General features: G+C 41.2%; 1 protein-coding gene and 1 long non-coding RNA gene across 2 annotated transcripts; one reads left to right on the top strand and one right to left on the bottom strand.

Annotated features, from left to right (window-relative positions):
- Positions 1-5,341: 5,341 nt before the first annotated feature.
- LOC139779364 (uncharacterized) lies at positions 5,342-9,295 on the top strand. Its single transcript, XR_011719872.1, has 3 exons — positions 5,342-7,232; positions 7,321-7,454; positions 7,543-9,295. It is a non-coding gene; the product is annotated as an uncharacterized lncRNA (long non-coding RNA).
- Positions 9,296-18,943: 9,648 nt separating this feature from the next.
- Positions 18,944-24,511, bottom strand: LOC139779360 (uncharacterized). Its single transcript, XM_071717706.1, has 3 exons — positions 23,356-24,511; positions 19,158-19,356; positions 18,944-19,010 (listed from the first exon to the last, which is right to left on the bottom strand). Exons 1-3 carry the CDS (start codon positions 24,509-24,511, stop codon positions 18,944-18,946), a joined length of 1,422 nt encoding a protein of 473 aa, XP_071573807.1.
- Between the last annotated feature and the right edge of the window lie 292 nt (positions 24,512-24,803).

Raw genomic sequence — 24,803 nt, 5'->3', positions numbered from 1 at the left:
ATTTATATAGGAAATGACCGGCCGTCAGGGTCAACGCAGATCCTTGTGCGTAAATGTAATAACTTGATTTATTATCCTCTAGTACATCAAACCGTACATTATCCGGACGTTTCGGCTTAGGTTTAAGCCATCTTCAGCAGTAACGAACATTTAAAGTCACACGTTTTCCGTGCCGTAAGGCGAATTTGCTGATTCACATTCAGAAACCTCGACCATTTAATCCCTATCTGTAATTTGTTTCAATTAGTGATAAGATATTGAGAGGAAACTTTTAGCAACTCACCAAACAGTCCGAAAAACGTGGAATAAGACGTCATGTATAACAAGAATGAAATGCGAGGAGACTCAACGGTCTCGTCGAACACGCCACACAACAATAAAATGACAAATTTGCAGAGGAGAAAGCGTGTCATAAGTCAAAACAACGGCAAATTTTATACATAGTGTGTCAAGTCAATAACATAAATTAAAGATATTTGGTATACCAATGGTAAGGCAGGATCTAACAACGTCATATTTTATGTACCAATAGCGAAGTATTACTGAGCATGGATTACAATTTATTGAGAACCGTGATATATGCGTGATGCAAGAATTCTGTGTCATTTTGTAAATTAATACCATTCTTTTGTAGTTTGATGTGAGTCATTTCAGAGACTAATCTCCTGGATAAATATCTTTCGCTATCTAAAATTTGGATATTCTCCCAATTGAATTCATGATCAAAATTCAATCTATGTTCTGTAATAACCGATTGAGTCGTTGTGTTTCTATGAATGTGGTTGCGGTGTTCTGAGATTCTAGTTTTAAGTTGTCTCATCGTTTGGCCCACGTATGACGCGTCACAGTTTTTACAAGAAATTTTGTATACCACATTTTTATTAGATTGGATTGGGAGGATATCTTTCTGCACTTTAATGAATTTCTTAAGTTTGTTCAAACTATAAAAAGACAAGTTGACATTTTGGTCTTTAACAACCCTTTTAAATTCTTTGGAAATACCCGGAACATATGGAACAGTGAATCACGTACATCGTTCCTCTTCGTTCGTGGGTGGAGACTCATCTTGTCTGCGAGTACATCCATTCATACGCGTCACTAATTAGATGACGAGGCATTTGGCTACCTTAAGAGAGTCATAGTTACTCCCTTAGGACACCTGCGTTATTTTTTGACAGATGTACCGCCCCAGTCAAACTCCCCGCCTGGCAGTGTCCTCGAATCGGATCACGCGGGAGTATTAACGGCGATCGGCCGCGAGGCCTTACGCCACTCTGACACGCTTGGCTCTAGAACACCGTGACCGTCGGGGCACGAAGCCCTCGGGGCACGCGTTCCGCCTAACCGAGTAAGTAAGGAAACGATGAAAGTAGTGGTATTTCACAGGGACCTAAGTCGTCTACAGACGATTCCGAGTCTCGACATCGAACTCGCGAAACTCATGTTCGACCGTTAGACGCCGTGCCGTCGTAAGCGGTGAGATCCCGACGACGGGCAGAGGCGCCGTACGGCAAACCGGGCTCGTGCGACGACCGGCCCGCGAGGACCGGCCGCCTAGTAGTGTGTCACATTGTTTTGAGCCTTTCGACTCACGAGACTCCTAGAGATATCATTGCCACCTTTGACTAGAGAGGATACGGCCTTAGAGGCGTTCAGGCATAATCCCACGGCCCCAAATATCTTTAATTTATGTTATTGACTTGACACACTATGTATAAAATTTGCCGTTGTTTTGACTTATGACACGCTTTCTCCTCTGCAAATTTGTCATTTCATTGTTGTGTGGCGTGTTCGACGAGACCGTTGAGTCTCCTTGCATTTCATTCTTGTTATACATGACGTCTTATTCCACGTTTTTCGGACTGTTTGGTGAGTTGCTAAAAGTTTCCTCTTAATATCTTATCACTAATTGAAACAAATTACAGTTTTTCAATTATTATGACGCAACAGGAATGTACGTGTTAACGTCTTGAAAGCTCGCGACGGACTGTCCGGGAGGAACGGGTCAAATTCTCCCACCTCAGACTCACGCATGCGCTGAGTCTGCCTTTTAGGCGCGTAGCCATCGTATTGGCTGTTCGTACCATAGGGTGTAGATGGTACGACTCCATCTGCACTTAGTGCGCCGAGTCGGTGTTGGGACTCGGCACCTGCTCTAGAGATGCTACACTAAGTGCAACGGCGTGAGTTGGCTATCGCCCGACTTTCGCGCGTGAACCAATCACGTCGCTGCACCGATAAAAATCGCGCAAGCGAACAAGGAGTCACTCGATTTGCACCGAGTGACTCTTAAAAGTCACAATGACGAATCCCGATTCCAGGTAAGTATTCACAGGTAATTTTTACCCATTTCTAATCTTTTTCTTTCTTTCAGGTACCCAGGATCGTTATGGAGTCGTCTCATCTAAAGTTAAGTATCAAAGGTAAGTATATCGCGACTTAAAACTATCGCACGCATAATCTAATAATAATCAATCTTAAAATCGACAGGAAATCATGTAAAAGTATCAAAATCATTATTAAATAGTTAAATAGGCTGAAAGCCATCAAAAGTGTAACAAAGTACTGTAAAGTGTAAGAAAGTGTAAGTAAATATTCAAAACTATAGTAATGTGTATAATAAATCATAATTAATGTAATTTGGCCTGGAATCGCTCCATTCGGCCCCTCTCTCTATTGCAAAACATAATTGTTAATAACACAGGACCACAAAAAAAATCGATGAAAGGTTCCTTTGATCAGACCAGGTGTATTATATGTTTTTGGGGTCGCTGAACATGAATCTGAAGTCCGTTTTGCTCCATCACGTCAGGATTTTTTCCTAACCTCAAAAAACATGGCGGATATTGACGGATTTACTTAAATCTTGGTATCCAGGGGTTTTTGGGGTCGCTGATTACGAATTTGAAGTCAGATTTTCAAAATCCAAAATGGCGGCTCAAATATGGCGGTCGAATTTTTAAAATATGATTTAATTTTTATGAAACTTGGTATCTAGGGGTTTTTGGGGTTTGCTGATTACGAATCTGAAGCCAGATTTTCGAAATTCAAAATGGCGGATCCAATATGGCGGTCAAAATTTTGAAAAATGTTTAGAACTCGATGAAATTGTCCGTACAGAGATTTTTGGGGACGCTAAATCCAAATCTGACATCAAATTTTCAAAATTCAAAATGGCGGATCCAATATGACGGACCGATATTCGAAAAACAAGAGAAAAGTTCGATGAAATCGTACATTATTACGTTTTTGGCGTCGTTGAATCCAAATCTGTTGTCAAATTTTTAATATTCAAGATTGCGAATCAAATATGGCATCTAGAATGGTTAAAAGGTCCGGAACTTGATAAAATTGGTAATATCATGTTTTGAGGTCACTGAATTCGAATCTGTCATCAAATCAACACCTTAGAATTCAGATTCTTAAATAAAAGAAACTTTCCAAAGAGGTAAATATTGTCTTATTCTACTCTCAGCATGACCCAGAGAAAACGACGTGGACGTGGTAGATTTCTTTCTCCTTCGGGGTACTTGTTTTGAGTGAGCCCCCTTGCCTCTCACTGTTTGAGGTGTGTAATTAACGTCAGTCCCCTTGCCTCTCACTGATCGGGGTGCTTGATTTATGTGAGTCCCCTCGGCTCTCACTACTCTTAAATGAGCTTATGACTTTGTAAACAGATATTTTATGTGACTTGACTCTTAGAGTGATAACGAGTTCTTTTATAGAAATTGTCTACGCTCTTGCACAATTTTCTTCTTGTAGCATTATACTCATCAAAGGCCAAGTTACCCACCAATGTAGAGCTGCGGTTGCTTGATGACGACGCCTGCGGACCCGCTTTCCCATCCTGACCAGCCACCGATACTGGGATTCCGTCTCCCTGCATCGTACTTTTTTTTCGTGTGCCTACCATGACGGCATAAGGAGCGTGATCCAGGGACTTTGCCAGATCACGGAACAACTCCGTTGCCCGCCGTCACCACGTGGAGGTGCCCTGGATGCAGACACACGAAAAAATCTGAGATTCGGGGTTTCGGCCTCACGTGCATGGAATCTGAAAATCTGACTTCAAATTCGTAATCAGCGACCCTAAAAACCCCTGGATACCAAGTTTCATAAAAATTAAATCATATTTTAAAAATTCGACCGCCATATTTGAGCCGCCATTTTGGATTTTAAAAATCTGACTTCAAATTCGTAATCAGCGACCCCAAAAACCCCTGGATACCAAGATTTAAGTAAATCCGTCAATATCCGCCATGTTTTTTGAGGTTAGGAAAAAATCCTGACGTGATGGAGCAAAACGGACTTCAGATTCATGTTCAGCGACCACAAAAACATATAATACACCTGGTCTGGTCAAAGGAACCTTTCATCAATTTTTTTTTGTGGTCCTGTGTAATAAACTGAAAATCTAATAAATTTGAGTAAATCTGCACCTAAAATGCTAAAAGTGTAATAAAAAGTGTAGAGCCGCTACTGGCTCATCTCGCACGCTTAATCCTAAGATGTAAGTGTAATTAGTGTAAGAAAGTGTAATCAAAGTGTAGAGCCGTCGCTGGCTCATCTCGCACGCTTATTCTAAGTCGTCGAGTGTAGATGGTGTAAAAAGTGTCGGAAAAGTGTAAATGTTCAAAATGTATCAAAATGTTGATAATTAAATATCTTTGACTCTTGATTGACCAGAAGGGTTGTTTTCTGAAACTGAATCGTTAAATCCTTGTAATTATGTGAAACTTACGTCTTAATTGGCTGAAGGCCTGTAAAAGTGTAATTAGTACTGAAAAGTGTAATGAAGGTGTAATCGCTAATAAACTCTTAAAACACAAGTAATCGTTATAAAATACTCAGGAATTCGTCCTCCTCGTTGTCAATGTAAGTAGTGTAATCTAAATAAACGTATAATATAAAATTAGTTGAATTATCAACGCTGGCTGGAATTATTCGCAATTATATAAGCTTAAGGCCCAGTTCAACAGTGGCCAGTTAGCTTAACTAGTAGTTAACTCTTACTCTCCTTCTCTTTCTAACCTTTGAGGGCCTAAGTGTAAAATGAATGTTGTTTGACTCGACTGTCACTCGCGGATCAATCGTGGATCGACTCCTATGCTTAAAATTAATATGTATAGTGTGGACAGTGTATAAAGTGTAAGGACTATGTCCATATTCGGGAAACAAGTAAGTATAGGGAAAAATATTATTACTGAAATTATTATAAATTCTTTAAATCTCATTATGGCACGTGAAATGGTTTTAATGTAACTTTAGCTGAACTAATTAATAATATCATATATACTGCAAAAATAGTAAATAAAATTAGAATGAATATCAATATCATTAAATAAAATCTGTCAGGAATCATTGTCGGAACTTTGGTGTGGTAATTGAAAATGTATTTTATTGTTGTTCGCTTGTCGTATATATTTCGCTGTCTTTTATGTGTCATAAGTGTCACTGTACTCTACTCGGTGTAGAAGGTGTATCTTCGTGTATCGCTTAATTTTAATTAACTTATAATCTATCGTGCTTAGCGTAATAAAATGTGGCTATTTGCCCTAAAGTTTAAAATATCCAAAGTGTACCTTTCAGGTACTTCACGCTTATCGTATGTTATTATTTATATAGAAAAATAAAATATGAATAGAATTTCATGTCACGCAATCAACTAAGGAATAAAAATTATAAAAGGTTCACAATAAAATCCTTTGCCCTACAGGCTCTCGTACACAATCTCCTGCGATTCGACTGCACTCGGCTGCTGCTCCATCTCCACTTCCACGACCGTCGACTGGCTCTCGTGGACCTCGGCTCGCTGCTCCCTCGGCTCAAAATGGGAAAGGAGGATTTATCCTGCGGTTCCAAGGGACAAATGGGTAAACCTGGTGTCTAACCTTAAAAATGCACACTGACCCGGGCAGAGTTTGACCGGCGAATTTAATGCAGACCGTACGTGAGGGTTCGTATTTGTAGGAAGAGCCGTCTTTAACGCGTCGATTGAGTCTGTGAACTTCGAAGGGCTTAGGTGAGGATTCTATTTCACCGAGCAGACTTTCAATAGGGAGCGATTGAGGGATATCTTTAATGATCCCGGTTTTCGTTGTTTTGTACGAAGGAATAAATGCTTTAAGATTGTATGCCGCAAGAGATTGATCGTCTGTAAGTCTATTAGCGACTTTCGGGCTAGACAAGAATGCTTGGACGTGGCCTTTATTATTTTTCTTTATTTCCAGAAGGCCTGTTTTAACGATTTGCATGAGAGTGCGGCCGATTAAAAGGGGGTGGGTGCTGACGGGTTTAGATGCATCTCCCGGTTTGTTATCCAGCGTGCGCACGTGCACTATGTAGGGTTTTTTTTATCTAAAGATGTGTAACGCACGTTAACGAGTTTCCGAATTGTAGATAGGGATGCCGAGGTAGATTTTACGTTGTGATTTAAATCGCTGTCGTTCATGTTACCTTGGTTTGTGGATTTAGTGCTTTTACTTGCCGAGATCCCTCGGGCGTCGTTGGTCGCTTTTCTCTTATTTACGGGTGAGGCGATGTCCATTGGCGTTTGTTCCGCGATAGACCGCGCAGCAGGCACCAAGGGTAATTCGGTTACGATTTCGTGCCCGGACGGGTTTTCTGGTGTTGGGGAAACAAAATCCAAGCTATTGAGCGATTCCGAGTGCGAACTCGAAACCTCGACGTCGCTATCGGGAGAGGTTGTTGCGTTCCTTCGGACGGTAGCTTCGAATTTTTCATGGATGGGGAGGGGAAAGGAAAGGTTAATGGCGGTGCGCGAGCGCGAGCGCAACCGCGTGTACGACGTCGAGCGAGAGCGGGTGCGAGACAGGGGCCATACACTCCCGTACTATTTTGTCGTATAGCGTTTCAGCGCCATCTAATCTATGTCCCTCGTGAAAATGGAACTACGTAGCCAAAATTCAATATGGCGTCAGTTGAATCAGTCCCGAGTGGCCGAGTCGCCGACAGTCGCCGAGCATCGCCGAGTCACGTAGGTCACGTACATACCAGTGTATACGTAACGGGCAACCGGGCAACAACGGGCGAGCAATCACGAGCATCGCGACTGATCGCGACACGGAGTTATTACGATCGGTCATTTTGTGTGGTATCGTTGTGTACATACATGGATGTGTCTCGTGCGTCGTCCTGAAACGTTGCGTCAGCCTCTCGCTTTGGCCTTCGACGCATTCCACTTCCACATTCGCAAGGAACGGGGCAGATTGGTAAGTTAATGATCAGAATTCTCGTAAATGGTGAATCGAGCGAGAATCGGCAGTGTATTAATGTCAGTGTTTTTATTCTATTTTTCAGAATCGACGATCGGCCGTTCCTCTGTGTATATTATTCGGACGTATCTCGTGCGTCGTCCTGAAACGTTGCGTCAGCCTCTCGCTTTGGCCTTCGACGCATTCCACTTCCACATTCGCAAGGAACGGGGCAGATTGGTAAGTTAATTATCAGAATTCTCGTAAATGGTGAATTGAGCGAGAATCGGCAGTGTATTAATGTCAGTGTTCTTATTCTATTTTTCAGAATCGACGATCGGCCGTTCCTCTGTGTATATTATTCGGACGTATCTCGTGCGTCGTCCTGAAACGTTGCGTCAGCCTCTCGCTTTTGCCTTTTGCGCATTCCACTTCCACATTCGCAAGGAACGGGGCAGATTGGTAAAAGATAAATTTATTGAGATAAATATATTTGTAGCCGACGTATAGCCGATTTGCAATACGTAACGAGTACGCTCGACGAGCGGCAATAATGATTAATAATGATTCGAGTAAATTGCAAGCGAATTATGTCGAGCGAATGAGCTCTCTGCATCTCATCTACACGGAAAAGAATAAACAATTCAATTGGATATTATTTTATCCAAAGATGTATTTCGATTATTAAAACAACTGTCTGATATGTTTTCGTTTAAATAATATCCATTGGAATTAACTGTTTGTTTGTAGCGGCCCGTGACGCCGACGTTTAATTGCGGCGTATTTTTTTCCGTGTAGCGTGGAACATTCTTTGACATACCTGGACATTCAGTTTCTCCGTGTTCGGAATCGTTTGGAATCGTAGCCTCTACGCGTGATATATTTAACGTTTCGTCCTTTATATGAAGTGCGACCTCTCGCCGTCAAATTTATTTGTTTGTCATTGTACCGAAATGACTTGCCGACATTGTCAATGTTGCATCTTTGTAAGAGCATCGGTTTAAAACGCGAAAATAGTCGTATGCTGCATTTCAAATTTCAAATTTTTAACTTTTGATTTCAAATTTTGTCCATTTTTTCTTGACCGTACAGTCGCAGAACTAGTTACAAATCTCGCGCAGGTCATTGGTTACAATAAATTTTTCATTTGCTCATGTGGTTTTTTTGCTTGAAATGATTTTTTCGGTTAATTTTTTTTGGTCTTTTCCGGTTAATAATGGCGATTGTTAAACAACCGCACATAATTTATGGTTCATATAGATTTTAATGTGATTTTTCTGCTTTAAATGATTTTTCTGATTTAATTGTAATATATCTTTTCTAGTTAATAATTCATTCCAATTTAAATATCCTCGTAATGTCTTTTGGATTTGCTGGCAGAGTTGGTCAAAGTTATAAAAATAATTGTAATGATCTCTCCAATTATGTCACTGTCACTACATTTACGCGAGCGTTCCTTCTGTAGTAACTTACGATAATTGACTCGCGGAGTAAATTATCGTAAGTTACTAGAAAATCCCGTTTACGCAAAGGAATTATTGTAAGTTACAGATTTAACGCTCGCGTAAACGTAGTACGTATTAATACTCCGGTCATTTTCTTTTTATAATTAAGTTTTTCTGTTGCTTTCACACATTTCGTATTTGTTTATAAAGAAAATGTGTGAAACAGCGATCTTAAATTATCCAACAATTATCCATTTTGTTCAATTCAGGATTGCATATGAAATAATGAAACGATTTGGATCCTTTACACTATTTATTATTTCGTATACAATTCTCACAGGCTTTGAATGTAAACATGGAATGTAAACTAGTACTACGTTTACGCGAGCGTTACTTCTATAGTAACTTATGAGAATGCATTCGTTTACGCGGAGTAAATTATCATAAGTTACTACAAAATCCCGTTTACGCGAAAGAAAATCTCGTTTACGCGAAGAAATTATCGTAAGTTACTACAGAAGTAACGCTCGCGTAAACGTAGTAGTAGTATAGGCCAATAATATTATTGTATTATAATTTTATTACACGCAGAGTTGTATAACAACAATAAAAACATTTATAAAACGTAAATAATAACTTTTTTACTCATTTCAATATCCTATATTTATATATTATATTTTTTAAAAATAATTTAATTTTTTATTTTTATAATAAATGTAAGGGCCAGTTTCACTATCTCCGATTAACGTAATCCTTCGAAACTTATTCTTTGTCTCTTTCTTACGAAAGAGACAAAGAATGAGTTTCGAAGGATTACGTTAATCGGAGATGGTGAAACTGGCCCTATGGATACTAAAACGTTGCGCATTTTTACCGACGGATGACGCCATTTTGGCTACGTAGTTCCATTTTTACGAGGGACATAGATTAGATGGCGCTGAAACGCTATACGACAAAATAGTACGGGAGTGTGCACCCCCTGGTGCGAGATCGCGGGATCGCGGGCGATCGCGGGATCGCCGGTGCCCAGAGCCAGAAGAGTCGCGATCGTACGGAGAGGAGGTCCGCGGGGACATCCCTGGGCCGCCCCCTCCTACCGTTGCAAGAGGCCGAAGCCTCTTGCATAATGGCCACGTGCGCGGAGATACGGATCCGATTCACACGCCGAGAACGAAATAGATGAGGGATAAAGGGCTCTGACAAGATTGTCAGGCGTGCACGGTACGAGACGGTGAGAAATCGTCCGTCACTCGCAATTATAGCACACTACGCGAGAGATACAAACACGGGCGGAACAGCAGCACACGTCCACTCGTGACCGCAGCTGGCGCGCGAATCTGAATAATAATATCTTGTGGTGAATGTGTACTTATAGGGTGCATTCGTTTACACAGGGCTGCGTGCAGAAACATCACCCGAGCGCTGAAAATCTATAGTGCACGTAACATATGCTGTAGGATCTTTAGCACTTGGGTGATGTTTCTGCACGCAGCCCTGCGTAAACAAATGCACCCATATAGACGGAGCAAATGTTAAAATGGCTTCCGAGATTCGAATGGCGGTCAAACATAGATTGTGTGCATGGGATAGAAAGGAAAGCTTAAGAGGCGAGAGTGGGGAGAGCACAAGTCGCGCACGATTCAAATTCGAACATCGATAGCCTTATGTCCGTTCTAGACCTGAGGATAATCCTACTCGCGGCTCATCCTAGTGAATAGTGTAGACGGATAAAAATCATACTGGAGTTAGCTTTCAATCGTACCAACCCAATCGCGTATAGCTATGTGGGGTTTGTACGTAGTTGCCCCACTAACTATCGCGTGAGGGTCGCGCTTCAGGTGCGAGTAGAATAACACAAGGTTAATTAATACTTTGGTTTATTTAATACAATATGCGTGTTGTTATATGACCGTTAGCTCTCTGAGCGCGGGAACTTGACAAGAGACGACTAGACTGTAAAAACATAAAACTGGAGAAGGGTAACAACACTCTATTTCGTGTTTGTCTACGGTGGCGCTACTCGTGGGAAGAGAGATACCCACAGCTATTGCTAGTCTGGCGCCATCTAGTGGCTGGGGTACTTATGCCCTATCTAGACCGGAGGATGATCCTACTTGTGGCTCATCTTAGTAGTGTAGACGGGTAACAATTGTACTGAAGTTAGCTTTCAATCTTACCAACCTAAAACAACTTAAAATTGTGCAGTGTAGACGGGGACGACCGTAGTCGGATGAGTCGCGAGTAAGATCATCCTCAGGTCTAGAACGGGCATTACAGAAGGCCATGATAACGACCAGGATAACGAGAAGGCCATGATAATGATGACGACAAACTTTATTAGTGGGTTTCTTAAGTACTTCATAAATGTCGCGGCAGTTAGGACCCTTACATCTATAAATTACATTTCGTAGTCTTAACTATATCTAACAGTAAGAGGGCAATGAAATACCAGATGATTTTTGTCTTGAATTCTGCTCCCGCACGGACAAGAGCTGTCATCAATGAAATTTTTTCGATATAAACTATGATTCAAATTATAGTGATTAGCTCTAATACGATTTACAGTTACAATGGTTTCTCTATTAAGCCCAGAAAAGTAGTACCAGGGTTTTGGCGTTTCGCAATAAATGTTATTGTAAAAATGAGTTCCTTTGTGAAGAGCGCGAGCAGCAAGGTATTTCTTGAAATGATTAGTGACTCTTTCCCTTGGTATGGCTAGTAGGTCGATATAGGGAATTTTGAAGTGAGGAGGAGAAGTTTCCTCCCTGATAGCTCTTTTGGCTAAAGCGTCGGCCACTTCGTTACCGATTATACCCTTATATGTGAAAGAATCCAAATAAATTGAATGCCAATACCTCTTTCTTTGGCCATAAGCAGCTTGGCTTTAATAAGCGGAATGAGGTAATTGCACCTGCGGGAGTGAGGCGCAGCGAAACCTTTTAGAACACTTAGGGTGCAAACTCATGCAGCGGAACGGCGTACGCAGAAAATCGCGGAACGAAAGCCTTGACCAATCACAAGCTTTCCGCTGTTTTCGTTACGCGGATTCACGATCCCTATGTACCTATGAAGCGTATCGAGAGCAGCGCGGATTGCGCCCAACCAATCACGAGTCTCTATTTGAAATTTGTTTAAACTTTATTTTAATATTTTAAGCATTAAGTTAAATAAATTGGAGAGATAAGGCTCTGTTGGATGTCCACACGTGGGAGGAACCGGGCTAATTAAGGGTGAAGTCCCATGGAGCCAGCGTACGGCGTACGGCGTATTGGCGTACAGCGTATCGGCGTATGGCGTAAAAAAGCTTGGCTAATCACAGACTTTACGCTCGTTTTCGTTACGCCAGCACAGATGTTACGCTGGTTTTTGAAGCGTTTCGGCGTTTATGTTACAATGATACACACCAACGTACACGCATATGGAATATTGCTTCATGTATGAATGTATGTGTTAAAAATTGCGCTGAAAATTTCATCGGCTGTCCCATGGGGCGTATTTACGCCGGTGTAATGATAAATAAGTCAATCAAAATACCCCTTGAGGATCCATTTTGAAAATAAGCTTTGTAAAACAACACTGTGATTGGTTTATTAATCATTACGCTGCTTAAATACGCTCCATGGGACAGCCGATGTTTGTGCTGGCGTAACGAAAACGATCGTAAAGCCTGTGATTAGCCAAGCTTCTGTACGCCATACGCCGGTACGCCATACGCTGGCTCCATGGGACTTTACCCTAAAGCATTGCGATCTTTATGTTCCATTACTACAATTGTAAAAAACTTTGTTTAGATGCTGAAGATGGTCCGAATAGGGACCGAAACGTACGTTTAATTCCACAGAAGAATAAATATATTTTTTCGCACCGTCACCCACATAGCATGTATATCAAAAAGACGTCCAGAAGATATCCCGAAGATATCCTATCTCCTAAATATATCTTCGGGATATCTTCTGGACGTCTTTTTGAAATGCATGCTATGTGGGCAACAGCGATCGGCTCTTAATTAGCCCGGTTCCTCCCATGTGTGATTAAGTTAAATATTTCTAACCGGGAACTCATTAAATGCAACATTTATGAACATGATAATAATAATTACTTGTAAATAGAACGATTAAAAAGTAATTGAAACATAACTAGTCGTTACGCTTTGCTCATTCCGCTTCATGGGAACCTAGGGCCAGTGATTTCGTGTAACAGATGTTGCGAATGTAGAGCTTAAATATCCTTTAAAGCAAGGTTGTAGACCAGCACTTATAGATAGCCCAAGCTTCAGCAGTAAAAACCAAAACTTGGGGCAACTTGTTTAAAATCTTTAATTGTAATTGCGGAGAGTGACAAGCTGAGCCGACAAAAGCTCCTGGCTGGGTTTTGGAGCCATCTGTATAAAAGACAAGAGAATCAATCATAACGTTGTGAAACGCTTGCTCAAACACCGCCTGTACCTGCGATCGAGGGATTTTATCAAACAGATCTAAAAGATCCGGTCCTGGTCGATAATAAGGGGGGGAATAAAAAGATGAGTAAAAGGAGTATTGAAAAATGGGCAATATGGCTGACTGACGTATATGATGAGTATACTGAGTAATGTCACGAAAGATTTTCGCTAAGGGGAAGTTACGTGCAATATAATTGGCTTCTTCCGGATCTTGGATCGCGTAATCCACTATTTGCTGCAAGGACTGAGAGTAGCAGGATAACGGGCACTCCAGTCCCCAGGCATGCGGTTAGGCGGGTCGGGGGTGGCCTTGCTCACGCGGGGGGAACGCCCGCGCCGTAAGAGGTGGGCGAGGGGGGCGAGGGACGGTGTTAAGGGTCATCGGTGGGGGGAAACTGCGGGGGGAAAAGTCCCTAGGCGATTTACTAGTATTTACAGGGCGAGGGGGGGAGTTCGACGCGGGGGAAAGGCTGTTTACTGGTATTTGTCGGGTACTTGTAGGACGTAAATTCCCTAGGCGGGTAATTAGAAATTTCGCGCCGCAATGTATCCAACGAGATTCGGGGTGGGGGACCCGGGCGTTCCGAGGGGGCGCTCGGATCGGCGGTTCCGCGTTATCGACCGCGCTCCCGAAAAAAAAGAAGAGGAGCGTAGCGTTATCGACCACGCGCGGAAATCGCGCGTCTTTCCGAAGGAGGTCGAACGCGTTCGAACTCGTTCGAACACGTTCAAGGTCGCTCCTCTCGACGTCCCGCGAAAATGCGTTCAAGGTCGTTCTTTTCGCGGATCCCGATCACCTTTCTTCGTTCTTGTTTTTTTTTCTCCGTTCGAATCGGTTCGGATCGTGTCGAGATAGGTACGGATCTGGGAAAAAAGGAAAAAAGAAAAAGAGAACACATAGATGAGATATGTAGTTTTTTATTTTGAAAAATAAAAATATACATACGTCGACGTGCGCTTATATTATTTTGCGCGTATGAATGTATATTTGTAGACATGCGTCGCGACATTAGGATCGGAAACAGAGCGCGGTAATCTCACAGTCGACGATGTTGTTAGGATCGAAGAATTCGCTCTTCAGTATCGCAGTTTTAGCCGAAGTTCCCGTCTTGATCGCGTTGGCGGCTATCTCCCAATAGCGCGAATACTTATAGCGTCGACTTCCTCGGTCGCCGCGGTCAGCGTCGAGACGATGCGATCGACACAAAATTGGAGATCGTACAGCTTGAGCAGGGTGGTGAGCGACATCGCCAGAAGAGTCGCGTTGGGTAGCTCCATACGCAAGATCGACATTGTTGATCAATCCGAATCGCAGCGTCATGTCTTCGATCGATATAGGCGAGGGGGGGGGGCGGGTTGCGTCGACGAGGTTGGATCGCAGACACGACAATATGTCGCGTTTGCGCTCGACTAGTCCTTTCCACATATCGAGCGTCAGAGAGATTTCCTTGCCCTGTTTATCTCCCAGGGCGATATCCACGTACGAAGGCGCGGGTATACCGTACCACGGTGACTTAATCGTGATACCAATGGCTAAGTATTTGTAGCCAGTCGTCGTCAGCAGATAACGCGTCGTCAGGATGCGCACCGCAGGCGCGTCGACGGTGTCGCGAACGTCGGCGGGGGGGGGGGGGGGGTGAGAGCTGGAACGCGACTCCCGATGATGATGATCGTTCGTCAATTCGATCCTTCGTATTTTGCCGTTGTCGTTCACCTCCGAATCCGTCTCGCGAGAGGAAGAACCCCTCGGCGCGGGTCGATCGGTCAACGTCGAGAACATTTCGCGCACACACGCTGTAGTATCGTTCGTTTTTTATTTTTTCCGACGCATCGTATTCGGCTGACGATGCGATACTGATGCTTTGGGGGAGACACATCGGTATAAGTAGAAAAGTTCTTACTTATATCGCGCGATGTGTGGTGTGGTGTTTGAATTTGCGCAGTCCTCTACTTCCTTCGGCGGATACGGCGATCGGAAAGCCGAACGCCGCCGCCGTCGTCGTCATCGTCCGAATCGCTCGCCGGTGACGTTAAATCGTTGATGCGTACAATTCGATCGAGGAGATCGCGCAACTGTTGCAACAGTTCGGCCTTAGGGCAGACGATATTTAGCATCCGCAGATCAAATTTACCAGCCGCCGTGACGGTCTTCGTAAATTTGTTGAATCTGTAGAACTGCGTCCGAGTGGTGAAGTACAGATTGCCGTCGACGTATCGGAAGATCGACGTCACGCCGGTCGGTATTCCGGGAAACGTCGTTTCGAGAGGCGTAAATCTGACAACTCTCTTCGCACATTCGTCTATCTCGCCCACCGAGTTACCGTTGAACACCACAAAGCAACGTCCTTTGTAGGTGTTTACCGCTCCGTTGATTATCGTTTTTTCGGGAAATCCGAGTTCTTGCAAGGTCCTCGGTCAATTTGGCCGCAGAGTAACCATCGACAACGAAGATGTCCCCGAAGGTTGGCCGTCGTAAAAATGAAAAAGTCAAAAAACAATATGTAAAATATAATAAAATAAATGAAACATATATTATTATTATTAAAAAAATAACTCACGTTTCTGTCATATCGCTCCCTACCCACCCAATCTCACGCTCGGCGTTATCGCTCGTAACCACACCTCGCGTTGGAGCGGCTCGGCGTTATCGCTCACTCGCGCTCGTATCCACGCCTCGCGCTGGAGCGTCTCGGCGTTCTCGTTCGCTCGTTCGTTTTCGTATCGCGGTATCGCTCCCACCCGCCTCGCGTTCGACGCTATCGCTCTCTCCCGTCTCGCGCTCTCGTTTTCGCTCGTCGTTTCTCTCTGTTTATCTCGTTAAGAAATATCGCGTTCCCGCGACCGGCCATTTTTACGCACTTGGCATTATCGCGCTCCCGCGACCGGCCATTTTTACGCACCGGCAGCTTATAATATATGTATGTACAGAATACGGGGTAGGTATGTGAAAAAAAGGAATATCATTGTTCATCGATTTTACATCAGTTTATTATTTAATACAATACAGATAGAAGGATATACATGATGGTGTAAAAAATGAGTAAATACAATATAGATAGATGGATACATATGGAGTAAAAAAATGAGTAATACATTAAAAATGCAATTATGTCATACGAGTAATATATATATAATATGTATTTACATTTAATCTGCGGAGTCGATGTTGGAGAGACATTCGCGTCGCTCGATCCACCAATCGCGCAACTTCATCACGTTCTCCATCGCGCAGCACCGTTGATGACGTCCGCAGCGAAACGCGCGATCGGCGCGAAGAATCTCCAACCGATCGATGTCGTCGTACTCGGCGTCGATGACCCCGATCGTCGCGTCGACGTCGCCGAGAATCTCCTCCAGTCACCTCTTCTTTTCGAGATTTTTTACATAGATTCGCGCGCCGGGCGTCTCTTCTCTCTCCCACGTTTCTTCTAGGTTGTCGCACACCGCGCGTCGAATAATCGTCTTCGCTAGGCGATAGTCTGTGTCCCCGTCCTCCCAACGGAGGCCGTAATGGTTCGCCATCAGCCAGGTGGCCTTTGCCTTCTCGGCGCTCGTCAGCAGAACCCAATTCATCGGCGCGCGAAACACGTGATGCGCGAGTACGCGCGTCTCGCTTCGGAGCACGGCCACCTTCTTCGCGACGAATCTGTCGCCCACTACGAATCCCTGTAGGTCGACGAAGATCGTCGTCGTTGCTGCTGTTGCCATTGAGTCAGCGCGCGTTGGAAAAAAATATACTCAAATTGTTTGATCTTAACGGGATCTGAGGAACGATCGAATGGTTACCCGGGCTTCGCCCGGAAGTCGTTTTTCTTAAAACGACTTCATTTGTCTTTCAATATCCTTATTGTGGACAAACATAAAGAGTGTGTCGGGTGGTTGATTTAAAGACGATAGTTTAACTTTTCCGCATGAATAACACATTCTAGGTGCTTAAGTTTTAAACTTTTTTGCTTAAGGGGATCCTGGACAGGGGACAATTACCGACAAAAACAGTCAAAGCTCGTTCTTTGAAACGGCTTTATAGATCGCAAAATCCTTTTACAGGAGTAAAGTATAGGTACTAATGAAGAGTGGGAATATAAAAAATTAGTAATAATTGAAAAAAAAATGTAAAAATGCTGTCACCTCATAACCATATTTTCTAATATAAACAGTTGTATAAGTTATATGTACGAAATGAAATGTTCCCACTCTTCAGAATACATGCACAAACAATAACGTACCGTTGAAATTGAGATTGAAAGCCCGGAAAAAAAATTAGAGCTTCGAAGAAATCGTGTATATTTTCCACAAAAATATACACGCAGGCTAGTAAGCAGAGATGGCGCAGCAATCGAACAAAGACAAATGTCATTTTGTTAGACAAAGACAGATATAGGAAACAAGTAGAAACTTGCACATTGCTTCCTCATAGTTTTTAAATGTGCAAGTAGAAACTTGTACATTGCTTCCTCATAGTTTTTAAATGTGCAAGTAGAAACTTGTACATTGCTTCATCATAGTTTTTAAGTGTGCAAGTGGAAACTTGTACATTGCTTTCTCATAGTTTTTAAGTTAGAAACTTGTTTAAGTGAGCAAGTAGAAACTTGCACATTGCTTCCTTTTTTTAGTTTTTTTTAGTTTTTTTAGTTTTTTTAGTGAATGTACATAATTATGTACACAGGCCCCTAAAGAATTAAGTGTGCAAGTAGAAACCTTTGCTCACAAAGCTTCCTCTATGAGGAAGCTTTTATTTTATTTAATGTATTGTATAATTATTAGTAGGGGAGACCGGGGCTAAAACGTCTACGGGGTAAATACGTCTAATCAAATATCTCGGAACCTGTATATTGTGCGAACTCGCTATTAACATTGTAAACGCTGCTTATAGTACCCATGTGACCAACGGAGTTTCGGCAGGTTACCTGCCGTGTTATGATTTTTACAAGGGCAAACGTGTTTTCGGAAGGTGAAAGTTACATTTTCTGCGCGTGGAAATTTTGTAATATCTGCAATAATATTTGCTCTCCAAATCTCGAGGTACGTGATTATAAAGAGTAATGCATGCTGAACACGAATCCAGTGTAGTTTTTTCATTATCGTTGATGTCTAATATTTCGTGGGCGATCAAACCTGAAACTTGTGTTTGGGGCTAATCGGTCAGTAAGCAGTCCGGGTGCATTTCCAAGGCATTTTCGGGCTCACTGCATATGGAATATGGATGAGACGGAAATTACAACCGTTCAGACACCGAATAGAGTCATCGGACGTCGAGGAGTAAAACAAGTCGGGCGAGTGATTTCTGCGGAAAGAGGAACCCTCGTAACTATTTTTTAATAATGTTTTGCATAAAAATTTTAAATAAATTTTTATATTTTTTTCTTAAAAAACAATTATTAAAATGTATCCTATTATTTTTTAGGATTAGATGTACGTATATGTATCGAAAATGCAGTGCAGACTGTTATACCCCGGCATTTTTGAGATTTCAATTTTTCCACCGTTGTCGTTTTTGCTCTATACCGGTTAAACAAAGCGACATAGACAAAAATTTCCTATATAAATTTTGTAGCTAAAGGTTCACTCTTTACAGTGGTATACCACATTTAACTACAATTATTTATTTTGTTGTTAAAAATCGGCACCGAAAAAAAACGGACTGTTTAGCCCCGGTCTCCCCTATTTATTTGTTTTGGCTTCCTCATAGAGGAAGCTTTGTGAGCGAAGGTTTCTACTTGCACACTTAACTCTTTAGGGGCATGTGTACATAATTATGTACATTCACTAAAAAAACTAAAAAAACTAAAAAAAACTAAAAATACTAAAAAAGTAAAAAAAACTAAACCAGCAGTAGCTGCTCGGCATCAAGCTGCTGCTGCGCCTGCTCCTGCGGCTGGTCCCGGGGTTGGTCCCATAAATTTCGTCAACATCCTGTAACACGAAAATACGAATTAAAATACTCTAAATAGTAAACACAAAATTTAAATATTGTATAATAAGGTAAAGATCTCAATAGCCAGACATCTAATTTACTTTACCATAATATACATAAACAATTTTTTTTTATTAAAAAATTACGTACTAATTAGTCCCTGCTGCTGCTGCGCCAGCGGCTGCTCCCGCAATGGCTGCTCAGCGTCAACCTGCTGCTGCGCCTGCTCCTGCGGCTGGTCCCTTTCCATCAATCTCCTTTGCAGGTCCTCAATTAGGAGCCGTTGTTCCTGTAACTGCTGCATTAATTGCTGCAGCGTTGGCAGGTTGTTGTTATTATTTATTTCTGCAAATAAAAATATAAACTGTCTTAATTGCAAGTTATTTATAATTTATATAAAAATTTATTTATAATCTAGGTAATTCTATAGAATAAGGCCCTTTCCGAATTTTGATATTTTCTTGCGGTTTTCTTGGTAAAAATTCGGAAAGGGCCCTATCCTATAGAATTAATATAATCTATATAAATTATATTATTTATTTTGATCTATATAATACTTACGTGACATTTTACGAGACGTCTTTTTCGCTTCACCGCAATTTGTTTTTTTTAACATAAGGTTTTTTTTAACAAACTTCACTATAAACTTATCAAAGCCGTTATAGTACGACTGGTTATTTCACTTGTGTGTCTTGTGCGCGATCTCTTTTAATAAAGAGATTAATTTTGAATGTACGAATAGTTATTTCCGCGAAAGCGCGAGTGCGAGCGTGAATATGTAAGTGTTGTCTGAAAAGCTGCGGATGTTACGCCGGCCCGAATGTAACATTTATTTAACAGTACGAGGTTAATAGAATATACATTCGTAAAGAAAAAGAGAAAAAGATAGATTAGTGTTGAATATTTGGCAATGATCGGTGAACGGGTTACCAATTTTTAAAAAATGCATAGGGTGGACCGAGACAAATCGGATTACGAGCTATTTTATCGTGCTAATTAGTAATTCGATTTGTCTGATATTAGAGGGATATTTCGGGTTTACCGAAATTTTTATAACTCCAGAACTAATCAATCAAATCTTAACGAATTATATATGAAATAGGGGTAGAAAAGACTGAAGAATATAATAAAATTAGAAGTAGCCCAATATTTCAAAATTTGCAAAAGTTATAGCAACCACGGACATTTCTAAAAAAATAAAAAAAATTTTTTTTTAAAAAGAACCCTTTTACCGATCATCGCCAAATTCAATACCAACCTTCCTTGAATAATACTCTATCGATTAAAAAAAAATTCAGCCCGATATCTCAATATTTACGAAAATTAGGGCAACCACGGACATTTCTAAAAAAATTCAAAATTTTTTTAAAAAAGAAATCCTTTACCGATCATCGCAAAATTCAATACCAACCTTCCTTGAATGATACTCTATCGATTAAAAAAAAAACAGTCCGATATCTCAATATTTGCCGAAGTTAGAGCAACCACGGACATCAAATCTGCACATACACACATACATACATACGGACATGCGATTTTAATGCAATATTTCGACATTTTAAAACACTCTGAACATATTGGCATCAAAAACTCAAAAAACAATCTTTTCTTTGGTTTCTTCTACCCCTATTTCATATATAATTCTTTTAAATTTGGTTGACTAGACCCAACTTTATACGCAATCAAAGGTTCATATACGAAATTCACGAAAACAAAGCTTCCTCTATGAGGAAGCAAAAAGGAAGCAATGTGCAAGTTTTTACTTGCACACTTAAAAACTATGAGGAAGCAATGTGCAAGTTTCTACTTGCACACTTTTTTTTATAGATGGAGTATCATTAAAGATAAATTGGTGTTGAATTTGGCAATAATTGGTAAATGGGTTTTGTAAATTTTAATTATGGTTTTATAAAAAACCAGTACTTTTCTGAAAATTTGATTGCTTTTGCACCTTTTTTTTTTAATTCTGATAAGTTTTATTGCGATTAATATTTGTTATACTAATGTTATACTATTATCCATTGTAGTTATTGTTATACTATTATCCAAAAAATTTATAAAAGTTACAGCAACCACGGTCCTTTCTAAAATAAAGAATAGATGGTCTTGAATTTTGTAACACGACCTATTCGTAAGTTTCTTATAAATTGTTCTCACAAGTTAACGATTACCTTACTTGTATTTCTTTTCAAATAGATGATGTAGAATATAAATCTTTTCGAATTGACTGTTACAATATAAATATTGCGACTAATATCTGTTATATTAGTCGATATCTCAAAATTTACGAAAATTAAAGCAACCACGGACATTTCTAAAAATAGCCAGAAATCGGTAATCCTTTCACCGATCCTTGCTAAATTCAACACCAACCTACCTTTAATGATACTCTATCTATAAAAAAAAAAATTAAGCTTGATATCTCAAAATTTGCGGAAATTAGAGCAATCACGTTGATTTTTTTAAACAGAAATTGGTAACCCCTTTATTATTAGCAATTTTTATTAATTCTATTATATTCTTCAATTTTTTCTACCCCTATTTTATATATAATTCTTTAAAAATTTCTGTTAAAAACAGTCAAGTTTACTGAAATTTCTATAACTCAAGAACTGATTGACCAAATTTTAACAAATTATATATGAAATAGGGGTAGAAAAAACTGAAAAATATAATAGAATTGGAAATAGATCGATATCTCAAATATTGAGAAAGCTACAGCGTAAAACACACTTTTCTAATACCGGTCGACAGATTTTAAAAATCGGTAACTCCTTCATCGATCTTCGCCAAATCTTAAAGAATTATATATAAAATAGGGGTAGAAAAGACTGAAGAATATAATAAAATTAGAAATAGCGCAATATTTCAAAATTTACAAAAGTTAGATCAACCACGGGCATTTCTAAAAAAATTCAAAAATTTTTTTAAAAAGAACCCCTTTACCGATCATCGCCAAATTCAATACCAACCTTCCTTAAATGATACTCTATCGATTAAAAAAAAATTAAGCCCGATATCTCAATATTTGCGGAAGTTAGAGCAACCACGGACATTTTAAAAAAAATTTAAAATTTTTTTTAAGAAGAATCCCTTTACCAATCATCGCCAAATCCAATACCAATTTTCCTTGAATGATACTCTATCGATTAAAAAAAAAAACAGCCCGATATCTCAATATTTGCGGAAGTTAGAGCAACCACGGACATTTCTAAAAAATTCAAAATTTTTTTAAAAAAGAACTTCTTTACCGATCATCGCCAAATTCAATACCAACCTTCCTTGAATGATACTCTATCGATTTAAAAAAAAACAGCCCGATATCTCAATATTTGCGGAAGTTAGAGCAACCACAACATCAAATGTGCACATACATACATACATACGGACATTTTTTTTAAGGCGATATTTCGACGTTTTACAACAATCTGAACATATTGGCAGAAAAAACTCAAAAACCAATCTCTGCGTTGGTTTCTTCTACCCCTATTTCATATATAATTCTTTTAAATTTGGTTGACTAGACCCAACTTTAACTTTATAATCAAAGGTTCATATACGAAATTTACGAAAACAAAGCTTCCTCTATGAGGAAGCAACAAAATTAGAAATGTTGACATTATCGACATCGAGGAAGTTCGGCCGTCACTCCAGCATCCCCTTAACAATAATCACATATTGCATCCATTTGCCCAATTATTACTCTCGGATAAAATTGATATTCGTAATTTGAATCATAACTAAATGCCTCTAATTTCAAATCGAACCGCATAAATGTTTTCATGGATTAAATATGTCGTAACCGATTTTTTTCTACTCGAGTTTCACACTATTGAGTCATTTCCGCTTTTCCGATAATTCATCAGCGACTTCATCCCTTGGTTTTCCGGGCGTTTTTTCGGGAATTTCGAGATTGCTCGCTCGCGATGTACCCAGAACCTCGATATTTCACTTAAAAAATGCCTTGGAAAATCGGTTATCGGTAAGTAAAATATCGAGGTTCTATGTACATCGCGAGTAAGCAATGTATAGCACTCCCCGGGAAATTCTATATATACCCCTATTTCACATACAAATCTTTAAGATTCGGTCAATTATTTCCCGAAAAATTGGAAAAATTTCTAATACCAGTTTCCAAAAAGATCGGTAATGAAAAATTATACACTTTATGGCACTTCTCAAGAAATTCTACCCCTGTTTCACATACAATTCTTTAAAATTCGGTCAATTATTTCCCGAAAAATTGGAAAAATTTCGGATACCGATCGAGTGGATCGTACTCGATGACGCGATCGTGAACGATGAGACAAAAGGCGGTGGTTTTCGGCGGAACGTTTTCCTTGCTTTCGAATTCGATGCGCACGTCCACGGTGGCGCTCTTCACCGATTCGTTTTGACGGGAACAATCGATCACCACGAGCGGAGCTACCCACGCAAATTCGCGCGGGGAAAAGAGCGCGTCGTCGCGACTGTCCCCGTAGTACGCTCCTCGAAATTTCGCGTACATCTCGTACAGCACGGCAAACTTGTCGCTTTCGAAATCCGCGTTCACATCGTCGTAGGGATAGAATTCCGAGTTGAGATACAATTTCACGTTGGCGAGCGCGCAATGATCGAACCTCGAAGCGTCCTCCGTGAATTCGTTTCGCCTTCCGGTCTGCAGCGCGAATATGACATATCGCGGCTTCTCCAATTGCGGCGCGACTTTCACGGCCCACGAATGCTTGGTCGTGCTCTGCAGCAGGGGAAATTCGTACAGGTCCCAAGAGCGAAAGCCCGCGCTCAGAAATCGTCCGCTCTCCAACGTTCGCAATAGCGATAATTCAGTCACATCGTTTAACGCCACGTGAGGCATACGCCGTTGCACCTTCAGCAACGTAATTTTAGGATCCTTGGCTGGATCTCTCGGCACGGTTTTTTTCGGATCTACGACGCAGTTGACGTCGTTACGAGCGCGTATCAGGATAAGCTCGTGTCGCGCGTTTATCACCACGCGTTTATAGTCCTCGCAGAAACCCAACAGAATATTCAAAGGTACGCAAAAGTTGAATTGATGGGATGCGCTGTTCAGATTCGATTCGTTCGTCGGATAACTCCATCCGGCGTTCTGCAGTCTTCTGGCTCGTTCGGCGGTCAGCGACACATAGTTCTTTATCGTGCTGGTTATTCCGACGTTTCTACACCGGTCGATCTCCACGCCGTCGAGTTCGTATCGAATTTCGTCGAACATAAACGCGACGCAGTTGTTAACTAATTTCGCGTATTGCCTTTGATCCTCCCTCCCCTCCAACGTCGTCGCGCCGTCGTCGTAGAGTCGTCCCTCGACGTACAGGAAACTGTCGCACGGCAGCGTATACAGATCCTGCTGCTGTATGGGTATTCGTATCTCGTCGTTGTGCCCGAATGTCGTGTTGACGTATGGGTTATACGTGTGAGTCTCGATTCCGACGATGCGCTCGTCGAAAATCGGCTCACCGCCGATACTCAGGATGTCGGCCATGGTCTTTTCTTTCGATGTAGAAACGACGCGGCGGTGACGCGTTTCTCACGGCGAGACCCAGCGATCGTAGGAACCTGACGTTGGCGTTGCTGAGAACGGCTCTCCTTCCTCCTCCACCTCTTCTCTTCCCTACGCTTCCGATCTCGTCGTAGAACGGGCTAGCTCGCTCGTTCGTACAATCTGCGCTAGATCCGTTCAGAGCATCCCTCCTCTCGCTCTCTTTCTTCAGGTACGCGCGCACACACACACTAACTGTGACGACGACGTACGTGCAGTCTAATCGTTATCTCCT

This window comes from Temnothorax nylanderi, unplaced genomic scaffold, assembly GCF_030848795.1.
Source record: "Temnothorax nylanderi isolate EJ_2023f unplaced genomic scaffold, tnyl_v1.0 TNYL_tig0222_pilon, whole genome shotgun sequence".
NCBI lineage: Eukaryota > Metazoa > Arthropoda > Insecta > Hymenoptera > Formicidae > Temnothorax > Temnothorax nylanderi.
The sequence above is the reverse complement of the archived record's forward strand: the minus strand, read 5'-3'. Positions and strand labels throughout refer to the sequence as shown.

What these genes read in the sequence shown, in the direction of transcription:
- LOC139779360 (XM_071717706.1), bottom strand. Translation starts at nt 24,511, where the DNA reads ATGGCCGACATCCTGAGTATCGGCGGTGAGCCGATTTTCGACGAGCGC. An exon ending in CGTGCGCATCGAATTCGAAA is followed by an intron (nt 19,357 to 23,355) that starts GCAAGGAAAACG and finishes TTTTATTTGCAG; the next exon opens with AAATAAATAATAACAACAAC. An exon ending in CAGCAGGGACTAATTAGTAC is followed by an intron (nt 19,011 to 19,157) that starts GTAATTTTTTAA and finishes TTCGTGTTACAG; the next exon opens with GATGTTGACGAAATTTATGG.